The sequence below is a fragment of the Penicillium verrucosum genome (assembly GCF_028828655.1).
Source record: "Penicillium verrucosum strain IBT 35672 chromosome Unknown utg000001l_segment0_segment0, whole genome shotgun sequence".
NCBI classification, from domain to species: Eukaryota; Fungi; Ascomycota; class Eurotiomycetes; order Eurotiales; family Aspergillaceae; genus Penicillium; species Penicillium verrucosum.
Window position 1 is genome coordinate 1,081,006 of NW_026643210.1, and position 21,878 is coordinate 1,102,883.

The following is a 21,878-nucleotide window of genomic DNA, read 5'->3' on the forward strand; positions in this document are numbered from 1 at the left end:
TGACACCTTGTTTCTTGCCCGGACAGGTGGCCATTGCTCTTCATACAGGTACACACCGGTGGCTTTCCTTGCCTACGATATAAACCAAGGGAGATAGATATTTAAGTGTTTTCTAGTCCAAACGAACCAAGCAGGTCCATTGACCAATCATCTACGATTCTTTTTTCTCTTTTTCAAAAGGCCCTATCGGGGTTATAGAAGGAATATAATGAGGTGTATAGCGCTCAGGGTTCTTTTGGCCTGAATAGTGATGCTTTTCAACATCTCTACCACAGCTTATACTTAGAAAGATCCTCTATGTAGTCTATGCTTTTTACTGCCTTCATATACATCTATAGAGTCTTTACATTAGTAAATCCCCACCAGCGGGCCTGATTGAGAGACGGCCCCGTGGAAGTTTCCATACGCGGTTTCTAGCGTTGTTAGGGCCAATCTGTCTGTATCCTCGCCAGGTAGCTTCGGATAATATCGCCAACTATTTGCATCGACTACCGTTCAACTTAGAAGAAGGGAATCCAGTAGGATATGACAAAATCAACATCTTTTCGATCTTCAAGGAATGACAGATCTACATGCGACTCTCCGAGGCCATATCCCCATTGCTTGAACTTGGTTCGAGAGAGAGATAGAAGGAGACGGAGTAAAACCGAACTGTAGAATCTCTGAACCTGAAAGGGAAAGGGGTTTGGACGTTCTGACAAATAACGGGAGGAAGGAGTGAACCTGAAACCGAACCTGAAGCTGTTGGTGTATTTAACGAAGGGTTTGGATTTACGCTAGGGGGATCGTTATTGCCGATCTGCCGTTCCAATGCATCCTCAACGCTAGAAACTATACTATAATATATAACTATATAGAAGCAGAATAACCTCGATATCCAAGCCCAGAGACTGTTGGCTGTAAGATCCGATACTCTACTATACCCTACTGATATACTTACCTCTACCTCTCTATCGGAGTTGTGGTGTCTTAAGGCCATGTATAATTAACATGGATATAACAGGAAGGCTAAAACCCAAGACCCGACTCATTTAGGGGTTTAGGGGTTTTGGCGTAGTCTAGAAACGACTAGGGGCAAAGGTGACCAAAATACTCCGTACCTCGTTTCCTCTTCCCACTCGAGGGACGGCCAAGACGCGGGATTTGTTCATCTTACTTTTTTTCAATCGAAGTAGAGTTGCCAAAAGGGGATGTCGGTACAACATTCAGGGTCCAGATACCGAGTGGGGGCATATTTAATTGCAGCGGATTGACCAAGCATAGTATGGCGCTAAGCGTTTTGAATAAATAGCCCTAGGCTGATCTCCCCACTTCCCTTGTTTCAATAGGAGAATCAAGGGTCCTTATTAGGCTAGATTCTTATTCCATTCACCAATAATATCGCTTCCTGCCTCGCTAAATAAGTATGAATAGGGAATAGGCTAAATAGCCCTTGGAAAGTTATACAACATTTACTGTTTAGATAGACGGATATGCCAAGCCTCTGATTGGGACCTCGGGCTTTCGAGTAACGAGGTAAGTCTGGTGGCTTACATTCATACCAGGTCCCATTCAGACTTTAAATAGGTATTGCTGCAAGGTCTATGTCCTAGCAAGACCATCCGGTAAGCCTTCACGAAGGCAGGTTTTTGTAGAAAAGGCCATGCCAGATGCTAGGGTTTTGCAGATGGCTTTCACCAAAACAACTTCAAGCCGTGTTTCAGATACCCCTGGCCTGTTCCATAATAAAGTCTTTGTCATGTCTGACAAAAGAGTACATGCCATGAGATCAAGTGGCCTAGCTGCATCGTTTTGTTTCAAAATAATATAGGACACCTCGGCATCATGAAATAGCCAGGGCCAGAATGCCTGTGTGATGTAAAATACTTGGAGAGCAGAAACCATATAAAGACAACATAACTCCCTCACTGACAGCTCCAACACACTCCTCTTGAGCAGCTTCTTCCGTTCATTCCTATCTCAGTATATTTGCTTTTGTTGGGCTGGTTCCTCAATTCGTTCAAATTCTTTCGTTATTTTCAAAATGAAGTTCTCTCTTGCGGCTCTCGCAGCCATTGCGCCCATTGTCTCGGCCCATTACTTCTTCGACGCCCTCGTTATTGACGACAAGGAAGATACCCAGTATGTCCGGTCCAATACCCGTCCCGAGAAGTACAACCCAACCAAATGGGTCAACCCCCTCGACAACATGACCCCCGATATGCCCGACTTCCGCTGTAACAAGGGAGCCTTCACCTTTGCTGGCCAAACCGATACCGCTGAGGTGAAGGCCGGATCCAAGCTTGCCATGAAGCTTGGCGTTGGTGCTACAATGCGGCACCCTGGTCCTGCCTCCGTGTACATGTCCAAGGCCCCTACCACCGCCAACAAATACGAGGGCGATGGCGAGTGGTTCAAGATCTACCAGGAGAGTGTTTGCGACAAGAGCAAGGACTTTACCACAGAAGCCTGGTGTACCTGGGACAAGGATCGTATTGAGTTTACCATTCCTGCGAATCTGCCCGATGGAGAATATCTGATTCGGCCGGAGCACATTGGTATGTCTATTATAACTAGCATTGGTATAATCAAAGGATACTAATTCCCACGACAGGTCTGCACGGTGCCGCTGGTGGTCAAGCCGAATTCTATTACGGGTAAGTGAAGTTCTCTCACACCTCTCCTTGTTTTTCTTCATTCTTTTTCCCGCGGCAATACTGACAGAATCTTTAGCTGTGCTCAAGTCAAGGTTGTCGATGGTGGAAATGGAACCCCCGGACCTACTATCAAATTCCCCGGTGGTTATAAGAAAGATGACCCTTCGTTCAACTTCAGCATCTGGGGTGGCTACAAGGAGTACCCTATGCCTGGTCCGGAAGTCTGGACTGGGGAGTCGGGCTCCAACTCAGCTTCTTCTAAGGTGGCTATTGACAAGGATACATCGGCGGCTACTACCTCCAGTAAAAAAGCTGAGGACACTGACGACTTCGCTCGTTGCGCACGCTCGTGCTTCCAGTACCTATAAGGACTAGGCATGTTCCGGATCTGTTGTTGATTTGCTGGGGTTTCGGGAATTTTGATATTCACGCCGCTTCGATCAGTCGTATCCAGATGTTATCGCTTCTTGTTTGGCCGACCTTTTCTTTTATCACTCGGAACTTTGTTGTATGAGAATGTTGCAGAGTTCCCGGAAAGAGAGAAAATCGTGCCACTTTATTACGAGTTTGTCAAGTCTACATAGTCTCTACATAATGTGTGGTAGTTTGAAGATACGATTTACTCTTTTACATGATTCACAAACTCCAATTTAGAACAATTCAGGGCATGGTGAGATAAAATCCCCATGTCACTTGCAATTACAAGAGACATGTCAGGCTGCTGGCCGTGCTTGTCCGCTGGTGTGCGAGACTCTGAGCCTCGTGTCATAGAGGATCAATCTATGTAAAGTTTTGAACTTAGCAGGAGAGGACTACGCCAGAGTGCATTGTAGACGGCATCAATACTATTACTGTTAAATGTTTCTTCCTTTTCGGTTATAGTTATGTGGTATTTGATTCAAAGTAGTACGTAAGTAGATCATAGTCCCTGCGTTGACTCGAAGGATGTGTTTTTTTGCTATGACGATACTATACTCAATAACATTTATATTGAAAATTAGGTGCCAGGGAATACTGATAAGATAAGGTAAAAAAAAAGAGAGAGAATAAATGCAACCTGTGGGGTTCGAACCCACGCCTTTTTAGAGACTAGAATGTTTCACTGATTTAAAGCCAATCAAATCACACCGATAAGGAATACTAAAAAGAAAAAGAAAAAAAAGAAATTGATATGCAAGCTGTGGGATTTGAACCCACGCCTCTTTCGAGACCAGAATGCTTCACTGAAACAGTGAAAGAGGAAATTCTCTTGAGTCTATGATATTGTTAGTGGAATTCAATTTAAGAATTGAAAGAGACTTGATGACTCACCTGGCGCCTTAGACCGCTCGGCCAAACTTGCGAAAGGATGAAATTGTTTTCTGTTTATTGGGTCTTAACGAGATTGTTTCATTCAGGTATTTTTATTTTCTGCCAGTTTTAATCACGTGTCTGAGAAACTTTCAGGCACCAATACCATACATCCGACCCCTAACCGCCTTCTTCGCCTATTGATTCTTAAGGAGTAAGAATATAACTCACGAGCACCGCTTGATATACAAAAATATTATTTTGTTCTTAAATTATTAATTCTTTACTGATTCTTCTTAGTAAATGGTAGGTGTTGTTGTGGTGGCCTTAGGCCCCAAATTAGTGCCTCAGGCTTAACACCCTCGCTGGTAGATATTTAGCAGATTCTCTCTCCCATAGCGATCAACTCTCTCCCTCCTCTCCCTCCTCTCCCTCCCTCCTCTATTTCTGGCCCCGACAATCTCGTAGCTGCCAAACAGTAGGCATCAGTGATAAGGAGATTCTTGGATGAGGGTCGTCGAGCGAAAGCCCGGATTTCTTGTATCTCATGTGCAACCAGTCTCCCTGGAGCTGTTCTGTTGGAGCAGCTTCCAACGCTTTCCATGATTCGATGCCAGCGATGTTACTCCAGCAGCTCGATCCCAGGGAATGTAGTTCGGTAAAAGTCCTTGTCTAGGGGGCATTATTGCCGTATCTACGACGGAGGAGGTTTCATTGGGGCCAGGGGATAAACACGATACTACTATTGATCGTTTAACCAAGGGTCCGTTAAAAGTTAACGGGCGCTCTGTCTCTCATCTAGGTCCCGTCGAAGCATCTTCCTAACGAACTGCATAAACATTTGCTTGTTTTTCCCTCCAGATACTCTTCAGAGTCCTCTAGTGAGATACGTGGGATTACTTCGGAGGCTTTCCATTGGCCTAGTTGTGGAGTTAGTTGGGAATAAACTCGGACGCTAGAACATCGGGCAATAGAACCACCTGAGATGTCCCAGTACTTTTGACTGAGGGATGATTTGCAAAGGAACCTAGTAGGTGGAGCGCCGAGCATTGCTATCATTTCGGCGAGGAGTTAAGCATCAGAATAACGACCATCTGGCCCCCTACCATCAAATAGATGGTGACCCTCGAAGAGATCCCAGATCTGAATCTCTACATCAGTCAACAGATCAATAGATACATCGGTAAAATCTGTGTTTTGTAACATACTAGCACTCCAACATTCCATATATCAACTTTTGCTGTCCAACTCATTCCAAGAATTACCTCTAGAGCGCGGTAGATATCGGGCTACACTAATCCATTATATACCTCCCCGATACGAGCTTCTCCAAGGCATTCCAAAACTATTCCATCCCTTCTTACAACGAAACGGTCGAGACAAATAGATAGTATAGTCGTCATGGACCTTCCGAGGGCTCGGGTCAACAGCCTCACTGGCATCCCATTCATGGAAAATTGAGTCATCCTTTGCGCTAATAATAATATTCTTTGCTTAGATGTCTAGAAAACGTATTAGCATTTATTGACAGTAGGCTTTCTTACGATCCACAAACCAGTGTGTATAACGCGTGCCTGAATGTAGATAATCAAGCGCTAGTAAGAGCTGTTGCAATGCACCCTTTAGTAGGTCCTCAGGAAGGCTTTTCGGGTCCAATATTGCTTGGAAATGAAGCAGGCTGGTCAAAAGAGGTTCGTAAACAATGCACTGGTGGACACCTCTTGGACCCGTAAGTTCGAATTTATCGATCATTTTGCGGACCAGGCTGCTGCCAGGATGATTTGACCTTATATTTGAAAGGTGGTCAAGCACGCGCACTTCCTGATTCTCACTATGGCTGCCGATAAATATTTTCAGAGCTATATACCGATAATGTCTGCTAAGTCAGCTGCCACCAACTCCAGAGGTTGATATAACTAAAGGTAAGCTTTACCGAAGGACAAAACCAAACCGTCGAGTTTGCTCCGTACCCCAATTTACTGATCACTTGGTATCTGGCTTAGAAAATTTCACCAAGTTTGACCGGGAGAAAAAGGCCTCGATCATACGCAGGCATTCGTTTTTCCTCGACTTTAGTTGCAGAGTCAAGGACAGGGGAATTGGAGGTGCTAGGCGTTCTTGGAGGCGACGGCAGCCGTCGAATAAACCGGCCGAGCCGAACGAACGGGTTCATCATAAAGATCCTAGAATCGGTGTATTCCCAAATTGGCCCGGACATTGGGCATCGAACAGGGTTAAATGAAATCTCACTAGCTGACTGAGGTACTATGTATAAAAATGCCCACCCGGGGCACAACTCTCTCATTGAATCCCGCCTGACCGCGTCTCATCGCCCCCCTCGAAACAGTCGAATCAATTTCAATTGTATACAATATACTAATTTCAACTTCTCTTTTATTTTTATACCTCTGTCAATATGCCAGGCTATAAATATCGTTAAGGATCTAGTCTAAATTAAAGAATTATTGGTGGCATAGTGGGTGGTTGAAGAAGTAGGGGGTTAAATTAATTGACGCGTTTTGGGTGTCACGAGCTACCCCTTTAGGGTGCGTTCTAAAGGTTAACCCGCTGCACTAGGAGCAAAAGACCAGACCTGGAACCGCACTCGCTGTATATATAGGATAGGATGGCTCGTAACATTGGGTGGTGTAGCCACTCGGTGGTGAAATACGTTAAGTAAAGAGTTAACTGAGTAAAAAGTAAATTGAGTAGAAAGTGAATTGAGTGTTACAACCTGCCCTAGACTAGTGAGTTACACACTAGGCCAAAATACCATTATATCTGAGCATTACGCTCAGATAGAGCAGGTTCCGATATATAACTATAGGTAGTGTAGGATATGACACTGAGTAGAATGAACTAAGTCGGTGATACCGATCCTAATAGAATAATAGAAACCACTTACTTTGATCTTAAGTAGATAAATCAGATAAAGAATCGATAGATTCTTTCGATATAAGTAGTGGTTTATAGAAGTAGAAATCTAGTAGGGGTAACGGTTAGGTTGTGACTAGGCACGTTACTTACCTAGATATAACTAGCTACCTATACGTGAAATCAATTAACTCTCTACTTAGTTAACTGTCTACTCAGTTCACTTTCTGTTACAACCTGCCCCTGGACTGGCGGGTTACAAACTAGGCCAAAAGACCACTATATCTGAGCATTACGCTGAGATAGACCAGGCTCCGATACATATAGTGCATGACATGACACTTTCTACTTAGTTCATTTTCTAGTCAGTGTCATGTCATATACTATATATATCGGAATCTAGTCTATCTAAGAGTAATGCTCAAATATAATGGTCTTTTAGCCTATTATATAACTCACTAGTCTAGGGCAGGCTATAACACTCAGTTCACTTTCTACTCAGTTCACTCTACTTACTTTACTTTCTACTCCCTATTTAATCCCCTCTCCCTCTTCTTCTTCTTTCCCTCTTCATCATTCCTCATTCTTTATCTGATTTATCTACTTACAATCGAAGTAAGTGGTTTCTATTAGGACCGGTATCACCGACCCTATTTAATCCCCTCTCCCTCTTCTTCTTCTTTTCCTCTTCATCATTCCTCAATCGTTATCATTCATCATCAGTAGTTACCACCTTATAAATATACAGCTACATTACCCCCCCTCTTCTTCTTCTTTTCCTCTTCATCATTCCTCATTCATCCTTATTCATCCTTATTCATCATCAGCAGTTACCACTTATATTGCTTCCCCTCTTATCTCTTCTCCTAGCTTCTCATCAGTTTATATATACCCGTCAACTAACAATAGATACCGGTGCTAGTCGTGATCTATCTAAAACCCTCCTCCCTCCGGTCGAAGGTCTCGGCCAAAGAGACGAACCGGAACATTAGGTCAATTAAACGGGCGAAGCCCTTGGCTACTAGCAAGAACGGCTGGAACTGACAGACTTTCCTACCTTTCGAACGAATCGAGAATACGGATCAAATGGCCAAAGCCCCTCAGAGGGCTAGCCATAAGCAATCCGTCCTCGACGGTTTCTTTCCACAGGTCAAGCCTCTTTGACGAGCCGAACAGCCCAGCGCGGGGCTAACAAATCCTGTCGAAACTCCTCTTCCTCTTTTTCCCTCAAGCTCCAAGCAATCAAACACCCCACATTATCTTGTCCTGCTTCTGATCCTCTTTTTTTTTTTTTTCTTATACAATCTGCCTACAATGGCAGAGCGTCTGGCTGCGGCCGGCGCTGGGGGGGACCGCCCCCCCATTAAGACCAGGAGAAATCGGGCCTAACCACGCCCGAAATGTGGCGATCAAGAAACGGCGCCGAGAGCGCCAAAATGCGGTAAGCTTTATCCTATACCAACATTGAACATGGTGCTAATAAAGAGTAAATAGGAAGAGATGGAAGCCCGGCGCAGGAGGATTGAAGCAGAGGTTCTCCGTGACCACGTCGACCTCCAGGTCGAACGAAGAATGGCGGTAAGATCCTACCATCTGCTTTGCTCCACTTATATTATCACGTCTATCTCTCTATTGGAGTGGTAGTGTTTGAGAATGACAATTCTAATATGGGTAATAGGCTGAATTTGGGGCCATCATACACGGCCACAAGCCAATACAGAGGTGGTGCCCGTGGTACCCGTGGCGGTGGCCGTAGAGGCCGCGGTGGTAGCCGCGGTGGCCGTGGAAGTGCTCGGGGAGGTGATGCACGTGGAGGTACCCGGGTGAAATTGGCCCGAGTCACGCCCGAAATGTGGCGATTAAGAAACGGCGCCGAGAGCGCCAAGTTGCCGTAAGCTTTATCCCATACCAACATTGAACATAGTGCTAATGAAGAGTTAATAGGAGGAGATGGAAGCCCGGCGCCGCCGGATCGAAGCGGAAGTCATCCGAGAGCACGTCGACTTACAAGTCGAACGCCGCATGGAGGTAAGATCCCATCATCTGCTTTGCTCCACTTATACTATCACGTCTATCTCTCTATTGGAGTGGTAGTGTTTGAGAATGACAATTCTAATATGGGTAATAGGCGGAATTTGGGGCCTCATACAATGCCCACGGAGGTAGTTCCCGTGGCGGTGGCCGTAGGTGGTGGTGCCGGTGATGCCCGTGGAGGTAGTTTCCACGGGGCCGATGTGGGTCCCGCCCATTATGGGGTCGCCCTCCTAGACGCCAATGAAGACGCTGGCCCCGAACCGCCCGCCGCTGGCAGAGCGGGTGAGGAAGTAGGGATTGAGGCTGCCCCCGCCCCTAAAGGCCCTAAGCCTCCTACAGGAGATACAAACGGTATGTCTAGTCAATCTTCCTTATATCTTCCATCCAAGCCCGTCTCCCATCCAACATCCAAGTCCATCTCCCATCCAAGCCCGTCTCACATCCAACGACAACCTTTATATCTATCGATCGAGTGAAGATAACTAACGATTAATTACTAGACTTTGAAATTCAGATGAACTTCGACGAGTAGTAATTCTTTTTTTTTTTTATTGATATCGTTCGAGGTTTTCCTTTTTTTACTTTTTTTTTTAGGAATTTTCACAATAAAGGAACTTGGCTCACTGAGGGCCACTGACTATATTGGTAGTAACCATACAGTTGTAGGTAGCAGATAATGCGCCACTGAATTAAATAACAAAGATGAATCCGTATAAAGATTTGACTTGCAGGTTACAGTTCTCGTCAACCATAAGCAACTCGCCAACCAAGCACCCCTCATTTCGAATATACCCTTAAAGCACGCCCCTTTCTCATTTTAAATTGTGGTCTTTTATTCATTCTGACCCTACGGGTCGGTGGAACATGAGACCTAGGTGGGCAGTCTAGATGAAACAATAACATAATCTCAATGCTCCCCAGATAATAAACATAGGGTATCTATATACAACGACACTAGATTGCGCAGAATAAAAACAAAAGAAGGTCAAAAATCTATAAAGGCCCCCTCCCAAAATGCATTTTCACGTGAAACCAAAAAAAAAAAAAAAATCAAATAGAAACAAATTCATCAGTCATACATATTACACGGATACCTTCTCCGTAGATGGTTCGACATTGGGACTGCCAAGAGTTTCTTCATCATAAGTTGCATCGGTAACGTGAGAAGCCTCATGAGGGGCACTGCTGGAGGCATCATTAGAGACATCTTGAGCTCCATTGGAGACTCCGCGGGGGACATCGGGTACTTTCTCAGCGCCGCCAGATGACGTTGAGGGCGGGCTCTGATTATCACGAGTCCAGGGCCAAACATTAGCCTGAACGGACGCAAAGCGGGTACGTGCAGTGGGAGCGCTGATATCGTCAACCCAAGGGATGCCGCCTTGTCCACGGTTATCTGCCCACGCCTTCTTCTCACGACGTAGGTCACTCTGAACCCAGGGGATTGTGATCAAGGTCCAAATAGTAGCCCAGACAAACGGAAGGGTCCAGCCCAACTATATGTAAGGTTAGTCTTATTGCTATTTGAGATTGAATTGATTCTCGCTTACCGTGAATGCAACGTTCTCCTGAACGGTGAAAATTACCGCAGTAATGGCAGCGGCACAGACGATAGATCCTCCACTCCAGAAACAGTTCATTTCGAAGAGCATACGGCGGAAATAAGGACTCGATAGGTATCGAGTTCGGAGAGCATATCGGTACATCTGTCCACCCCCACCGTCGACTGCCACCACATCCTCAATAAGCGCGTACAACGCAGTTGGCATAACGGAGCCTTTGGGTGTGGAGGAGATTCGGAATGGGGCCTTGAAGCCCATCATACGGAAAATGTCAAGGGAGAGGTAGACGAAGCCGAAGTAGAACATGACGGTCGGTAGGACCATGGCGATGAGGCGTACTGTTTAAGCGGTCAGTATGAGCCAATTGCATACAATATTGTGGGTTGGTCTAACCATATGGTTGTTCAGGTACCGATCCACTGCGAACTTGTTAGCTTATTGTTTATCCCGCTTCTGTAGTATATGCTAGACTCACACGACCAGTTCGACGGCCAAAATCAACCACACGATGGTGAAGTTGATATGGAAAAAATCCAGCTACCGAGAGGTATGAGTTAATGATTCAGATCAATGCTAGATCGAAAACCTACCCATGATACGCGGGAGTTCAGGGGTCGAGCGCTCGATTTTTTGCGGAATAGATTGTGAAGGCGGTAAAAGTATTCAAAGACCGAAACTCCTCCAAGTGATGCGGTGACGATCGAGAAGACTGCACATCCTAATCAGCAACCTGAACGGGGTGTATCTGTTCCACCGCGCAAGACATACCCAAGTTGGGTGATAGATCGGTGAGATACCAAAGACACCAATACAGAATCAATGGCTGAGCCAAGGTATCAATCACAAAGATAGTCCAGAAGAAGGCGATCGACTTCTTCCTTGTGTGCAACGAGTATGGGAGCGGAGGAGGCTCAGAGGGTGTTGGGACGGTTCCTTCTTCCATCGGGGTGGCGATAGTGGCGGGGATTCACTGTTGTTGATAGGTTCGGAGGGACACACAGTAGTTTAACAAAGGAATAAGGGATTATTAGGACATGGTGTAAATATAATGATAAATCCGAATGGATTTCCAGAGAGAAAGAATCCAAGAAAATAGAAGTGAAGAAGAGGCGAATATGTAAATTGAAAGTCCAGGAAATTTTGGCCGGAAACAACGGAGCCAGGTACTTCCGTTGCCATACTAACTTGGCTGGGGTGCGAGGTACCTGACGTAAAGCCCCATGATGTCACTCCAAACTAGTCTTTTGATCGAACCATCTGACTGGCCAATTCGATGTCTTTGGATGTTTTTATTATTATGTATAGTTATCCGTTGTATATTGATATTGCCTGTATTCTCTTTTGTACAAAACATGGGGTTATTCGATTTAGTTAACTAATAACTACATTGATATCTACATGTGGTATATAACATATGTAACATATTATATAAAAAGGAATATCTGGGATGGATGTCAGTATGCGGTAAACATAGTCTGCACCAATACAAAGTATGGAATCGAGAGTCACATCGGTCTACCCAAACGCCGATCCCCGACAGGACCGGGCCCGCTGACCTCGGGAGTTTATGCTTGTTCATAAATGGTCCATAACATAGTTAGTACAATGGATGTACTACTTATCGTATGTTGCACAACGTACTATAGACAACATTAAATCAACATCCAGAAATACTGGCCCAATCTTCTTTAAAACGACGCACATCGATCTAAAAATATGTACATTAGCGTCGGCGGAAGTAGGGTGGCAAGAACAACTTGCACTATGGAGATCTGCTTTTACAATGTATTTTGGATTCGATATATAGGTAGCTAATTAACTAGTTACAACATAACTAATGGAATTGTTGACGAACTATAATCAGAGCGTAACTAGGTAAAATGTTGGATCATCTAAGATGCCTTACAAAAAGGGCAACAATAGCCATTGATAAGCATTGATAAGATAAGATCATGTGACATGACAATCGCATTGCAAAAATTGGAAGTTCGGCGTTCGAATCCCCCCTTCCAAAAATTTCTATCCTTCATTAATTACCCCACATCCATCAACTTTCTTTTACCATTTTTACTCTTCTCATTTCTATCTAGAAAAAGGCTATGTAGCCATGCCTGGCGTACAACATCTTATCGACTTCGTGCTGAACGAAGTCGCACTCTGCGGCAATCAAGGTGTGTATAGTTTCTTCACTTGAGACCCACTTTTTCCTCACCCTGGAGACGCATGTCATATACCGCATGTGGATTTTGAATGTCACCGAAACTATGTCGAGAGTCCCCCTAGTCTAAGGAATATGTTGAATTCCTATTATACTTTCCCTCTCAGAACTTTCTCATGACGGATTTGACTCTGCGCCTTGTGGTGTGGACCCAACGTCGATCTATATCCTCTGTCTCAAGCCCTGATTGGTCGCTTTTATTCATATACATATTGTTGAACAGAATGCTAACAGATATCAAGGCGCAACGTTATCTGATCTACTCCAAGCTATTGATGATTTTCATGCTCAATCTCCCGACATAAACCAAAATATTGATCATCGTTTCAAATCCAAAATCTGGTCCTGGCTCACGACTAACCCAGAGGTGTCTATTGGCCAGCACAATGAATGGAACCATCTCACCTTGAGTGAAGCCGAGCAGCTTGACTCAGGAAAAACGGAGCGCAATGATCAAATCGCGGATGAAACCCCTGATTTACCGCCGCTTCGAATCTTTGTCTCAGAAGAGAGAACCTGGGTTGCCATCACTGGCCACCCACCAGATGAGTCCAAGGTACTACCTCTTGAATTCGTCCTACTGTCGGTGATTGCTTCACGCCGATCAAAGGGTATTGTGCAGCCGGAGCTGGTGAAGCTCAGTGGCCAGGACAAACGGTCTGTTCCGAAGCGTACCGATGCTTTGCAGAGAAAGGGCTATATCGATAAGCGACCCGTTCAAACAAAAACAGCCCGAACCAGCCTCTGCACGCTGCAGCGGTTTTATCGCCACCCCACTAGTGACGAAACAAAGGAAGAACCGCAGTCGAAGAACATGATTGATTTCGGCAGCTTCAACACCAGTCTGTTCGACATTCTCCGAGAGCACCAACTGATTGCTCGAAATGATTTGAAACAACTCCTGGGATTTGATGACCATTGGCGTTGGAAAGTCTTGTCCCGTGCCCTCCGTAAGTGGGAGCGGATAGGTGTGGTCCAACGTGTGAGAGCCGAATCACAATACGAAAGAATGCATCCTTGTGTGAAGCTTTTACGAGATCCCTCAGAGCAAGATCTGGCCCTTTTCCATGAATTTAATTTTGAGGTCTTGAATAAGCATGGGGTGCGAACCAAAGGAACCTCCAGACTTACCCCAGACCGGGACCATGCCATGGAGACGGAGGCCCCAAGCAAAAGATCGCCTAGCCCGGAGGACGGTAGGATGGATCTGATCAAAGAACATGTTGGAGAGTCTGCACGCATCGTACCATGTTGGACGCCGGACCGTACTCTCAACAACCAAATCTTTGATATCATTCAAAGAACAGGCACAACAGGCATCACGAACCAGGTAAGTGCCTTCCTCAAAAAAGTGAAGATTTTCTTAGCTAACAAAGTAATCAAGACCCTCAATTGGACCTGCTTTGGGTCCTTTTACAAGAGACCTGCTGAAAGTATGGTACATAAATTGGTCGACCTGTGGCAAGTGGCCCAGCCACTTCACCTCCGCCATTACGCCATCGTTCGAGATATGGCAATGAAAAAGACCATTATGTTTTATGTCCACTATTCGGCAAACAATTTCGCAAATCTTGTTGAAGCTGGCCAGGCATCATGGGAGGCCGTTGAGCTTCCAGCCAAGAAAGCCAAATCACTAAAGATCGTGGCACCGCCATTTGGTGTTCTTCCTCAGCTTGATGAGCATGGATTCCTCAAAAAGGAATTCCCAAAGAATATGTTGAAGGACCCAAATTCAACTCTACTCGACGGGATCCTGGCTGTCAAACCGCCCAACTATCTTCTTTCTTCGAGCGATCCGTTTGTTGTTGAACTTCCAAACGGTCAACATGGTATGATTGCTTCCTCCTCTCCTTGGTTTCCACAAGAGAAATTGCCTTGGGTCTAACATTAAATCACAGTGATCCGTACACGTACCGATAAACTCCCACCTGGCTCCAAGCAGCAGTATGAGCCCCGTTTCAAACCCAAGGGACGGCCGAAAGGCACATTGAACCGCGCGACTCTGGAAAAGCGAGCCAGAGCATCCAAAGCCAAAGAGCCCAAAGCCACAGAATCTGGAGCTAGAGAACCAGAAGCTAGCGAATCAGAAGCCAGAGAATCTCAAGCCATGGAATCCCAAATTGAGCCCAAGGCGGAGGCAATCCAAGGTTATGGCTGGGAATATGTCGAGGAATCCCCGCAAGCCAAAAGAGCCAAGATTAAGCATGACAGCCTTAAGGGATTATCAAAGCAAGAGAAGTTTGAAGCACTTGGCATGGATGAGAGTTGGACTGAATACAAAGCTCTGGTCATGGATAAGCCTGCTCCTGGTGTATACGTGACTCCTCACGGCCGAAGAAGACCAGCCGGCAAGGCCCGAGGTCGCCCGAGACAGAGTCGAATTGCGATCTTCAAATCACCAAAATTAACATCCATACCTTGGTTTGTCAAGGACAAAGATGAGACAAGTGAGGATGACAAGGTATTGGATGCTGCTAGCACCGCTCGGGCTTCCGAGAGCCTTGCCCCGGAAACTGCACCTTCAGTTGTCAACTCCGAGGGGCCCGTCATGACCCCCACCCCGACAGCTTCAAGGCGAGCCAAGAGAACTCTACCTGACCAGTCAGTGGACTCACCCACACCATCATTGGACTTCAAGGCCAATGAGCAGAAAATCGGGAGACCTCCCAAACGATCTCGACTTCAAAAGGCCCAAAATGATCCCTCGAAAGATGCCAACGAGAAATTACCCGAGGCTATAGTTCCAGCACCACAAGAGGGCTCAATCACAGCGAGTACACCACGCCATCGCGACAAGAGTGCCAGCGTTCATTTACTCGAAGAAGAACAAGCTGGGACCCCATCAAAGCGACGCCGCGTAGCATCCTCCGACCGCAGCACTCTACAATCCCCGACACCCCGTCCAACTGATGTTCCGGCACCACGATTGGGCCCGCTGGCCCCCCAGAGATTCAATTTTAGCACTAAGCCTGTGAAAAAGCCGCGTGTTCGGAACAGAATCAATCTCAGAACCTTGCGGATTCCAGATGAGGAAGAACCAGGATCCCCTAAACCTGTGATTGGGAGGGGCGGGTCTATCAGCGTTCTTCGGAGAAAGCTCATCATGGAAATCATGGAAAAAGCTGATGGTGTATACCCAGCGGGCACCGCAATGTGGTATCCTTTTGTCACTGCGTGGATGAAGTTCCATCCCAAGGAAAAGCCGGACATGCGAACTATCAATACTGCCTGCAAGCAATTGATTGATGCCGGCCAGCTTCGGCAGCTGACTTTCAGCGGCCGAGACACGAGAAAAGTGATGGTGACAAGGACGTTGTTGTTGAAGCCTGATATGTCACCAGACGATCCTTTGGTGAAGGAGATGCAGAACAAGATTCTGGCTACTGATTTCCACGAGTCGCGGCCCTTCTTTGCGGCCAATGTTGAGCTGGACCCAAATTTGACAAGAAATAGTGGTCGACCACACGGTGCACCTCCCCGCGCACAGAGATTCTCCTTCCCGGTCGAAGAAGGTACCCATGTTCACCTGCAACAAAAGCCTATTTCCATTGTGAACTTGGAGGCAAGAAGACGGAGACAGGCCCAGGCGAATTTCATCAAACGTCTGGAAGCCCAAGCCAAGGCTGCTAAGGCTGCTGAACAAGAGGATGAACTGCCTGACCTACCTGGAGTTCAGCGACTCATGACACTTGCACGCCCTCCTGAATTGGACCTTAATGCTCATCCGCACACATCAATTATTCGGCCATATGTTCGGACAGGTACACGGGGTCCTGGCAAGCACCAAAAGTCTATCATTCCCAAACGGATGATGAAACCGATTTCTGCCATCGGAGCGTATGCCATGTTGATGAGTCCGATACAACAATTTGACCCAAGTACTGGGACGTTCTCCACAGGGTCGTGTTCTAAACGCAAAAGGGGAAGACCAATAGGGCCAAGACCGTCGGTTTTGAACATTGATGAAACTGTCAATGAATTGTCTAAACTGGCCCGTGACGAGCCAGACTTGCCGGAAATGCCCATGGCTGTCAAAGTCCAGGTTTTACTCTCGAGATTCAATCAAAAGACCAAAAAGATCCTTAAATGGGAGCTTCATCATCCAATTATCTTTGAAGTAAACCTCAAAGGCCAACAGTTTATCAGCCAAACAATTCAGGATGCTTTCAAGCCAGTGCAGATCAGCGGCGATATTCAATTTGATATTGACATGCCCCCTCCGAAACCGCCTCAAGTGGAACCAGAGTTACCAGCACGGCGTAGCGAGGTCCGTCGCCAGCGCCTGTCTCTACCTCAACCTCCCCCTCCACCACCTCCTCCAAAAGTTGAGACACCAAAACCGGCACCAAAACCGAGAAGGACGCGAGCTCCTCGGGGCCCGCGCGCTCCTGTCACGGACCGCCGTCTGGCGAAACTTGATGATACTGCAACAGCCGACAAAGAAGCACAGTCAGCGACCCCCAAACGAATTCGCCGACAGCGCTTCGTACGGCCTATCTCCGAGGATCTCAAACAGAAGCTGGTGGTTGCTCTTGTCGTTGTTCGTGTGCTTGCAGGCGGAGCAGAATCAAGAGTGATCGATTGGGCTCTGGTGAAGAAAGCTTTCCCAGACCATGACTCGGATTTTATCGAAGGGCGAGCTCGTCAGATACTCAACAAGAATCGCTTGCAGATTACGAAGATGCATCGAGATTTCCAAGAGTGCTTCCTTGAGGCCTATGAAAAGGACGAAGTCCCGCGCATTGACTATTCTGATTTGGACCGCTATGACTGGCCTGCCCTGGTTGAGTGGGCAAGCACTAGGCTCGATGTTTCTCCGTCCGAACGGGCTCCAGACCTTCCAGCAACACGGGAGCAATTCGACAGTGTTTTCGAACTACGTGAAGATGATCTTACGGCAGGCGACGAATTGTACCAGGCCGTGCATGGTGTCACTATCAACCACAAACGCAACTTGATGGCTCGCAATCCATTTGCTGTACCGGTGGATGATGAAACCCGCACCCAATCGGCTTCACGAAAGGCTGCTGAGGCACAAATTGAGGCTGCAAAGACTTGGGTTCGGGCAAATATCGTCACCGCAGAAGAGACCTATCGACCCAATGAGTCGAGCGATATCCTGCAACGCTTTGGCGATAGACTCATCACCACTGCGACGCAGGCACTCATCAACGAGCGTGTCCTTAGCTCAACCACCCGTGGTCGCGTCACCCCGGGTCGCAACTACGATATCTCGGAATATTTCCTGCAGACACTGAGCCGCAAACGTGCCGTCGAAAGCACCCAGCTGCGTCGTGCCGCTCGTTTCAAGACCAAAACGCTAGATCTTCAATTCCGGACTACCGGTTCATTCGACGTCGAGTACGCCGCGGAAGACGGCGATATCCTCGCATTGATCAATCTCTACGCTTCTGGTGCTGTTCAATTGCGACCTCGCGATCCTCCCCGCGAAAAGTTCGGTCTCACCGATGGCGGATATGAAACTCGGCAGATGGACAAGAAACGCTTCCGTTTCCCTGTCGAGGTGACTCCCACCGCATCATACCGCTCCGGTAATTCTGTTCACGGGAAAGCTGCAGCCACGATTCTTCCACCAGCGCCTTCATCCTCAGGTACGGAACTGCCTGCTAGGAACCCCCTTTGGTACGACATCAATGGAGAGTTCGTACATCCTCTCTGGGATCTGGTGCTTGGCCCTGTCCTCGGGTGCTTGGTGATGCGACCCGGTATTAAGGCCGGTAACATTTCTAACATGATGAAGCCCGCCATGGGCACATGGGAGATTGTCTTGATGCTGCAATGGCTGGAGGAAGTTGGCATTGTCAAGTCAAATGGCGAAGGAGAGATGGCTTGCTGGAGATTACAGGAGTCTTGGTGGATGATTCTACCTTGATTGCCCATCCTCGACTCAGATGCTCATTTCCGACTAAATTCGAATGTAAAATTATGTATGAACATACTTGCTAAGCTACGCACATTTCTCATGAAAAGTTAAGGAAAATAAAAAAAAGACCAAGGAGATGGTTTACTTCAATGATTCTGTGTACTCGATTTCAAAAACTATCTAGAGGTATATCATGGACCAACTCCTGTAATGTAATCAATCCCAAACGCCCGCATAGCCGCCGAAAGAGAGAAAATGCTCAACATAAAACCCCAAAGTCCTTTACAGATCGTCGACGTTCGCCACTCGGCGCAATATCAACAAGACAAGAGCAACGATCACACCAATGATAGCCCGGTCCAGCCAGACACCTTCAGACGGAGACTCCGTCGAAGCCAATTGAGACGAGCTTGTCCGCATAGGCATAACAGCCGCAGCCGGTGCTTGTATAGTAGATAGCGGTGTCTGTGGTTGCGCCTGTACCGCAGACACCTGCGCAGGAGCCGGAACAGATTCCGCAGCCGGAGTACTCTCAACGACATCATGCGCTCGATCTTGGTCCTCAATGCCAATAGGAAGATCATTCCCACTCGAAGCCGAAGCCGGAGCCGGAGCTAGAGCATCAGGCCCAGCCTCAACGGTCTCCCGCTGGCCCTCGACACCAGCACCCCGGTCAACAGCAGCAACCTCACCCTCAACCTCAACCCCACGCTCCCGACAAACCCCCCACAACTCCCTCATCGCCTCAAGATTCCCAACCCCACACTCCCGGCAGCACCACCCAAGCGATAACCGCGCATATTCCCTCCGCAGCTCCTCACTCCCCTCCATGCCGCCAACCTGACCCTGACTCTCCGAACCGAAGATCTCAGAACGAATACCCAGTAGCGCAGTGCGCACTCCCCAAGCCGGCTGCCATGACTCCTCGTGGTGGCCGGAGATGCTGAGACAGATTTCGCGGTTGACTTCGAAGCGGCCGGACGGCGTGAGGAAGCGGAAGGAGGGAGGGCGGAGTGGGTATGTGGCTGGGAAGGTGATGCGGCCGTGGTAGAGGCCTTGGGCGTAGGGGGATGGGGAGGGGGTCCGGCGAGTGTGAAGTGCCAGTCGTGGAGATTGGTGTCGCTTACTGGTGCGGCTGTGAAGTATGGGCTTGGGTTTTTGTGGAGATCGGTGCTTTCTTTTAGGAGGCGGCGGGTTGAGGGGGAGGACATTTTGGTTCTTTGTATGGGATTGGGATTGGAATTGAATTGGAGCCGGAGTTGGAGTTGGAGTTGGGGATGGAGGTAGAAGAGGACGATAAGAGATAAAAGATGACAGTTGTCCCGGTTTTGCGGGGATGGTGTTATTGGGCAGTGGCAAAGTATACAATCTTGGAATAGCATAACTACTAACTATATAGCATATAGTATCTTATAGAGATATAGAGATAGATAGTATAATAGGCATTAAAGCCCAATGATCATAAAGCCTCATGGTATATTCATACCAAGGCTGCGCATACGCTTCATAGATGCCATAAATACTTTCACAAAATGATACACATAAAACGCCTTCAACATGCTACATAGACATGCTACACACAATCACTTAGTTTTAATCCCAGTCCCGCCATTCATCAGTATTACGACGTGTGGCCTGCTGGCGGCCAGCGCCCGGATCCAACAAGCCGTTCCCTTCCACGTCATCCCCATAATCACTATCGCCAGGCCTCGGCCGCGGCGACCGGGGTGCAAGAGTCTGCATCGACACGGAGGTCGGAGGACGATCAGGCGTACTACCACGGTTTGGAACGCGTTGCGGCTGTGTAGCGCCTTCTCTCCAACTATTACTGTTGTCCAGATTGCGTTGGTACAGCTCGCGGTAGTACTGCTGCTCCTCGGTGGATTCCTGTTCTCGATGCTGTCGCATGCGGTCACGCGCTTCTAGGAATTTAGCACTCGGCTCCCAGTGCCAGCCGTCGCCGGTGGTGTTGCAAATGGGCACGGCCCACAGGAGCGGCCGTTCCCCGAAGAGGTGGAGCAGGTTACGCCGCCAGCCGTGGTCAAACGCGCTGGGCATTTTTTCGTTGTCTTCGTCGTTTTGGTACTCCTCGTACCGCGAGTGCTCACGCTGCCGCTCCATTTCGGCGTATGACCGGGTCAATGCTTGCTGCGCTGGCGTGAGGCCGTTGCCGGAACCATCTGGAGGCCCTGATGGGCGCGGCACAGAATACGTGTGCTCTTCGCCCTCTTCGGCCCGGGTGACTCCCGGAATTGCATTGGCGTGGGCATCGATGATCTGATTCCCATATCCTTGCAGTCGCGTGGATATGCTTTCCTCGCCCGGCTCGCCCCAATAGTTATTGTTGGGCGCCTGCTCATTCCGCTGTCTGTCTAGTGCTTTGCGCAGAGGCGACACATACCGCGTCTTTTCCAAGCATTCAATGGTAGTGGTACCCCGTATAGCCAGACTGATATGCCAGGCTGTGAACCCGCCCAGAACCAGTCCAATGATGCCACCCAAAATAGCCAGCAGAACTACATTGACTGGGAGTATGGTATCCATGTACTGGGTATCGTTCAGAATCTCGGTCCAGGTCCAGACGGCCGCAATGCCAAAAACAACCCAACAGAATATCGAGGTGTAGATCAAAAACAGCAGGAATGCCTTGTAATTATGCAGTCCAACACAGGTTGCCAGCCAGGGACAATGGTGGTCCATCTTCAGGACACATCGTTTGCACGTTGAGCAGTGGTGCGCGCGGTCCGGCTTCGGACACTGGCATTTTTTGCAGTATCGTGATTCACCAGTCGAGGTGACGGTATATGATGTGAACTCCGGGTGCTCGGACGGAGGGAGGGCGCTGTACTCATGATGATCTGCTCCGCGAGAGGTAGAGAGCGGCGATCCGGGATCGGTGAAAACGGCAACGGTATATGAAAAGTTGAGGATGGCGTAGAGGGAAAATGCAAGGATGGAGCTTGGAATACCTGCCAACACGTTAGTACACCCGGATACATTGGGCTGTTCGAGTTCGAGTCCAAGCGCTATCTTGCATACCGATCCAGTCACTCCGTGAGGGCCTGATGCCGATGCTGACAGCAACGTATACCGCCCATGTCGTGATGCCGTAGACGAAGGCGAGTGGGAAGCAGCTTGCTGCTGCGCAGCAGTATCGTTCGCAGCGGAGGGCCCAGGCTCGAGGGCGTCGTTTGGGCCACGAGGGAGAAGTCGGGGGTGACGAGGCCAAGGTGGCCATGACTGAGAGTTTATGACACAGGGGAAAGAAGGTTGTGCATGAAGGAGTTTGATGGGATCGGTCCCATTATAGACAAAGCATTGGAAATTATAAGACAAGTCTCAGGATTTGAATTGAGGATTACCTATATGCGATGAGACGA

General features: G+C 47.8%; 7 protein-coding genes across 7 annotated transcripts; 3 read left to right on the forward strand and 4 right to left on the reverse strand.

Moving 5' to 3' along the window:
• Positions 1 to 2,023: 2,023 nt before the first annotated feature.
• N7516_000401 (lytic polysaccharide monooxygenase auxiliary activity family 9 protein) lies at positions 2,024 to 3,004 on the forward strand (the record flags this gene model as incomplete). Its single annotated transcript, XM_057213123.1, has 3 exons — positions 2,024 to 2,537; positions 2,594 to 2,636; positions 2,713 to 3,004. The coding sequence occupies 3 exons, from the start codon at positions 2,024 to 2,026 to the stop codon at positions 3,002 to 3,004; spliced, it is 849 nt and encodes a 282-aa protein (XP_057075006.1).
• A 1,993-nt stretch (positions 3,005 to 4,997) lies between these two features.
• On the reverse strand, positions 4,998 to 6,099 carry N7516_000402 (putative protein kinase; the record flags this gene model as incomplete). Its single annotated transcript, XM_057213124.1, has 4 exons — positions 4,998 to 5,116; positions 5,237 to 5,419; positions 5,471 to 5,785; positions 5,940 to 6,099. The coding sequence occupies 4 exons, from the start codon at positions 6,097 to 6,099 to the stop codon at positions 4,998 to 5,000; spliced, it is 777 nt and encodes a 258-aa protein (XP_057075007.1).
• Positions 6,100 to 8,200: 2,101 nt separating this feature from the next.
• On the forward strand, positions 8,201 to 9,366 carry N7516_000403 (uncharacterized protein; the record flags this gene model as incomplete). Its single annotated transcript, XM_057213125.1, has 6 exons — positions 8,201 to 8,241; positions 8,295 to 8,378; positions 8,479 to 8,691; positions 8,745 to 8,828; positions 8,929 to 9,185; positions 9,335 to 9,366. The coding sequence occupies 6 exons, from the start codon at positions 8,201 to 8,203 to the stop codon at positions 9,364 to 9,366; spliced, it is 711 nt and encodes a 236-aa protein (XP_057075008.1).
• A 550-nt stretch (positions 9,367 to 9,916) lies between these two features.
• On the reverse strand, positions 9,917 to 11,339 carry N7516_000404 (uncharacterized protein; the record flags this gene model as incomplete). Its single annotated transcript, XM_057213126.1, has 6 exons — positions 9,917 to 10,330; positions 10,385 to 10,734; positions 10,790 to 10,815; positions 10,872 to 10,933; positions 10,987 to 11,105; positions 11,165 to 11,339. The coding sequence occupies 6 exons, from the start codon at positions 11,337 to 11,339 to the stop codon at positions 9,917 to 9,919; spliced, it is 1,146 nt and encodes a 381-aa protein (XP_057075009.1).
• Positions 11,340 to 12,503: 1,164 nt separating this feature from the next.
• On the forward strand, positions 12,504 to 18,507 carry N7516_000405 (uncharacterized protein; the record flags this gene model as incomplete). Its single annotated transcript, XM_057213127.1, has 4 exons — positions 12,504 to 12,567; positions 12,857 to 13,944; positions 13,999 to 14,443; positions 14,513 to 18,507. 4 exons carry the CDS (start codon positions 12,504 to 12,506, stop codon positions 18,505 to 18,507), a joined length of 5,592 nt encoding a protein of 1,863 aa, XP_057075010.1.
• A 273-nt stretch (positions 18,508 to 18,780) lies between these two features.
• N7516_000406 (ubiquitin-conjugating enzyme E2) lies at positions 18,781 to 20,006 on the reverse strand (the record flags this gene model as incomplete). The annotated part of the gene is made up of 2 exons (XM_057213128.1): positions 18,781 to 19,889; positions 19,985 to 20,006. 2 exons carry the CDS (start codon positions 20,004 to 20,006, stop codon positions 18,781 to 18,783), a joined length of 1,131 nt encoding a protein of 376 aa, XP_057075011.1.
• An 85-nt stretch (positions 20,007 to 20,091) lies between these two features.
• N7516_000407 (DHHC family palmitoyltransferase) lies at positions 20,092 to 21,736 on the reverse strand (the record flags this gene model as incomplete). The annotated part of the gene is made up of 2 exons (XM_057213129.1): positions 20,092 to 21,467; positions 21,538 to 21,736. The coding sequence occupies 2 exons, from the start codon at positions 21,734 to 21,736 to the stop codon at positions 20,092 to 20,094; spliced, it is 1,575 nt and encodes a 524-aa protein (XP_057075012.1).
• Positions 21,737 to 21,878: the final 142 nt, after the last annotated feature.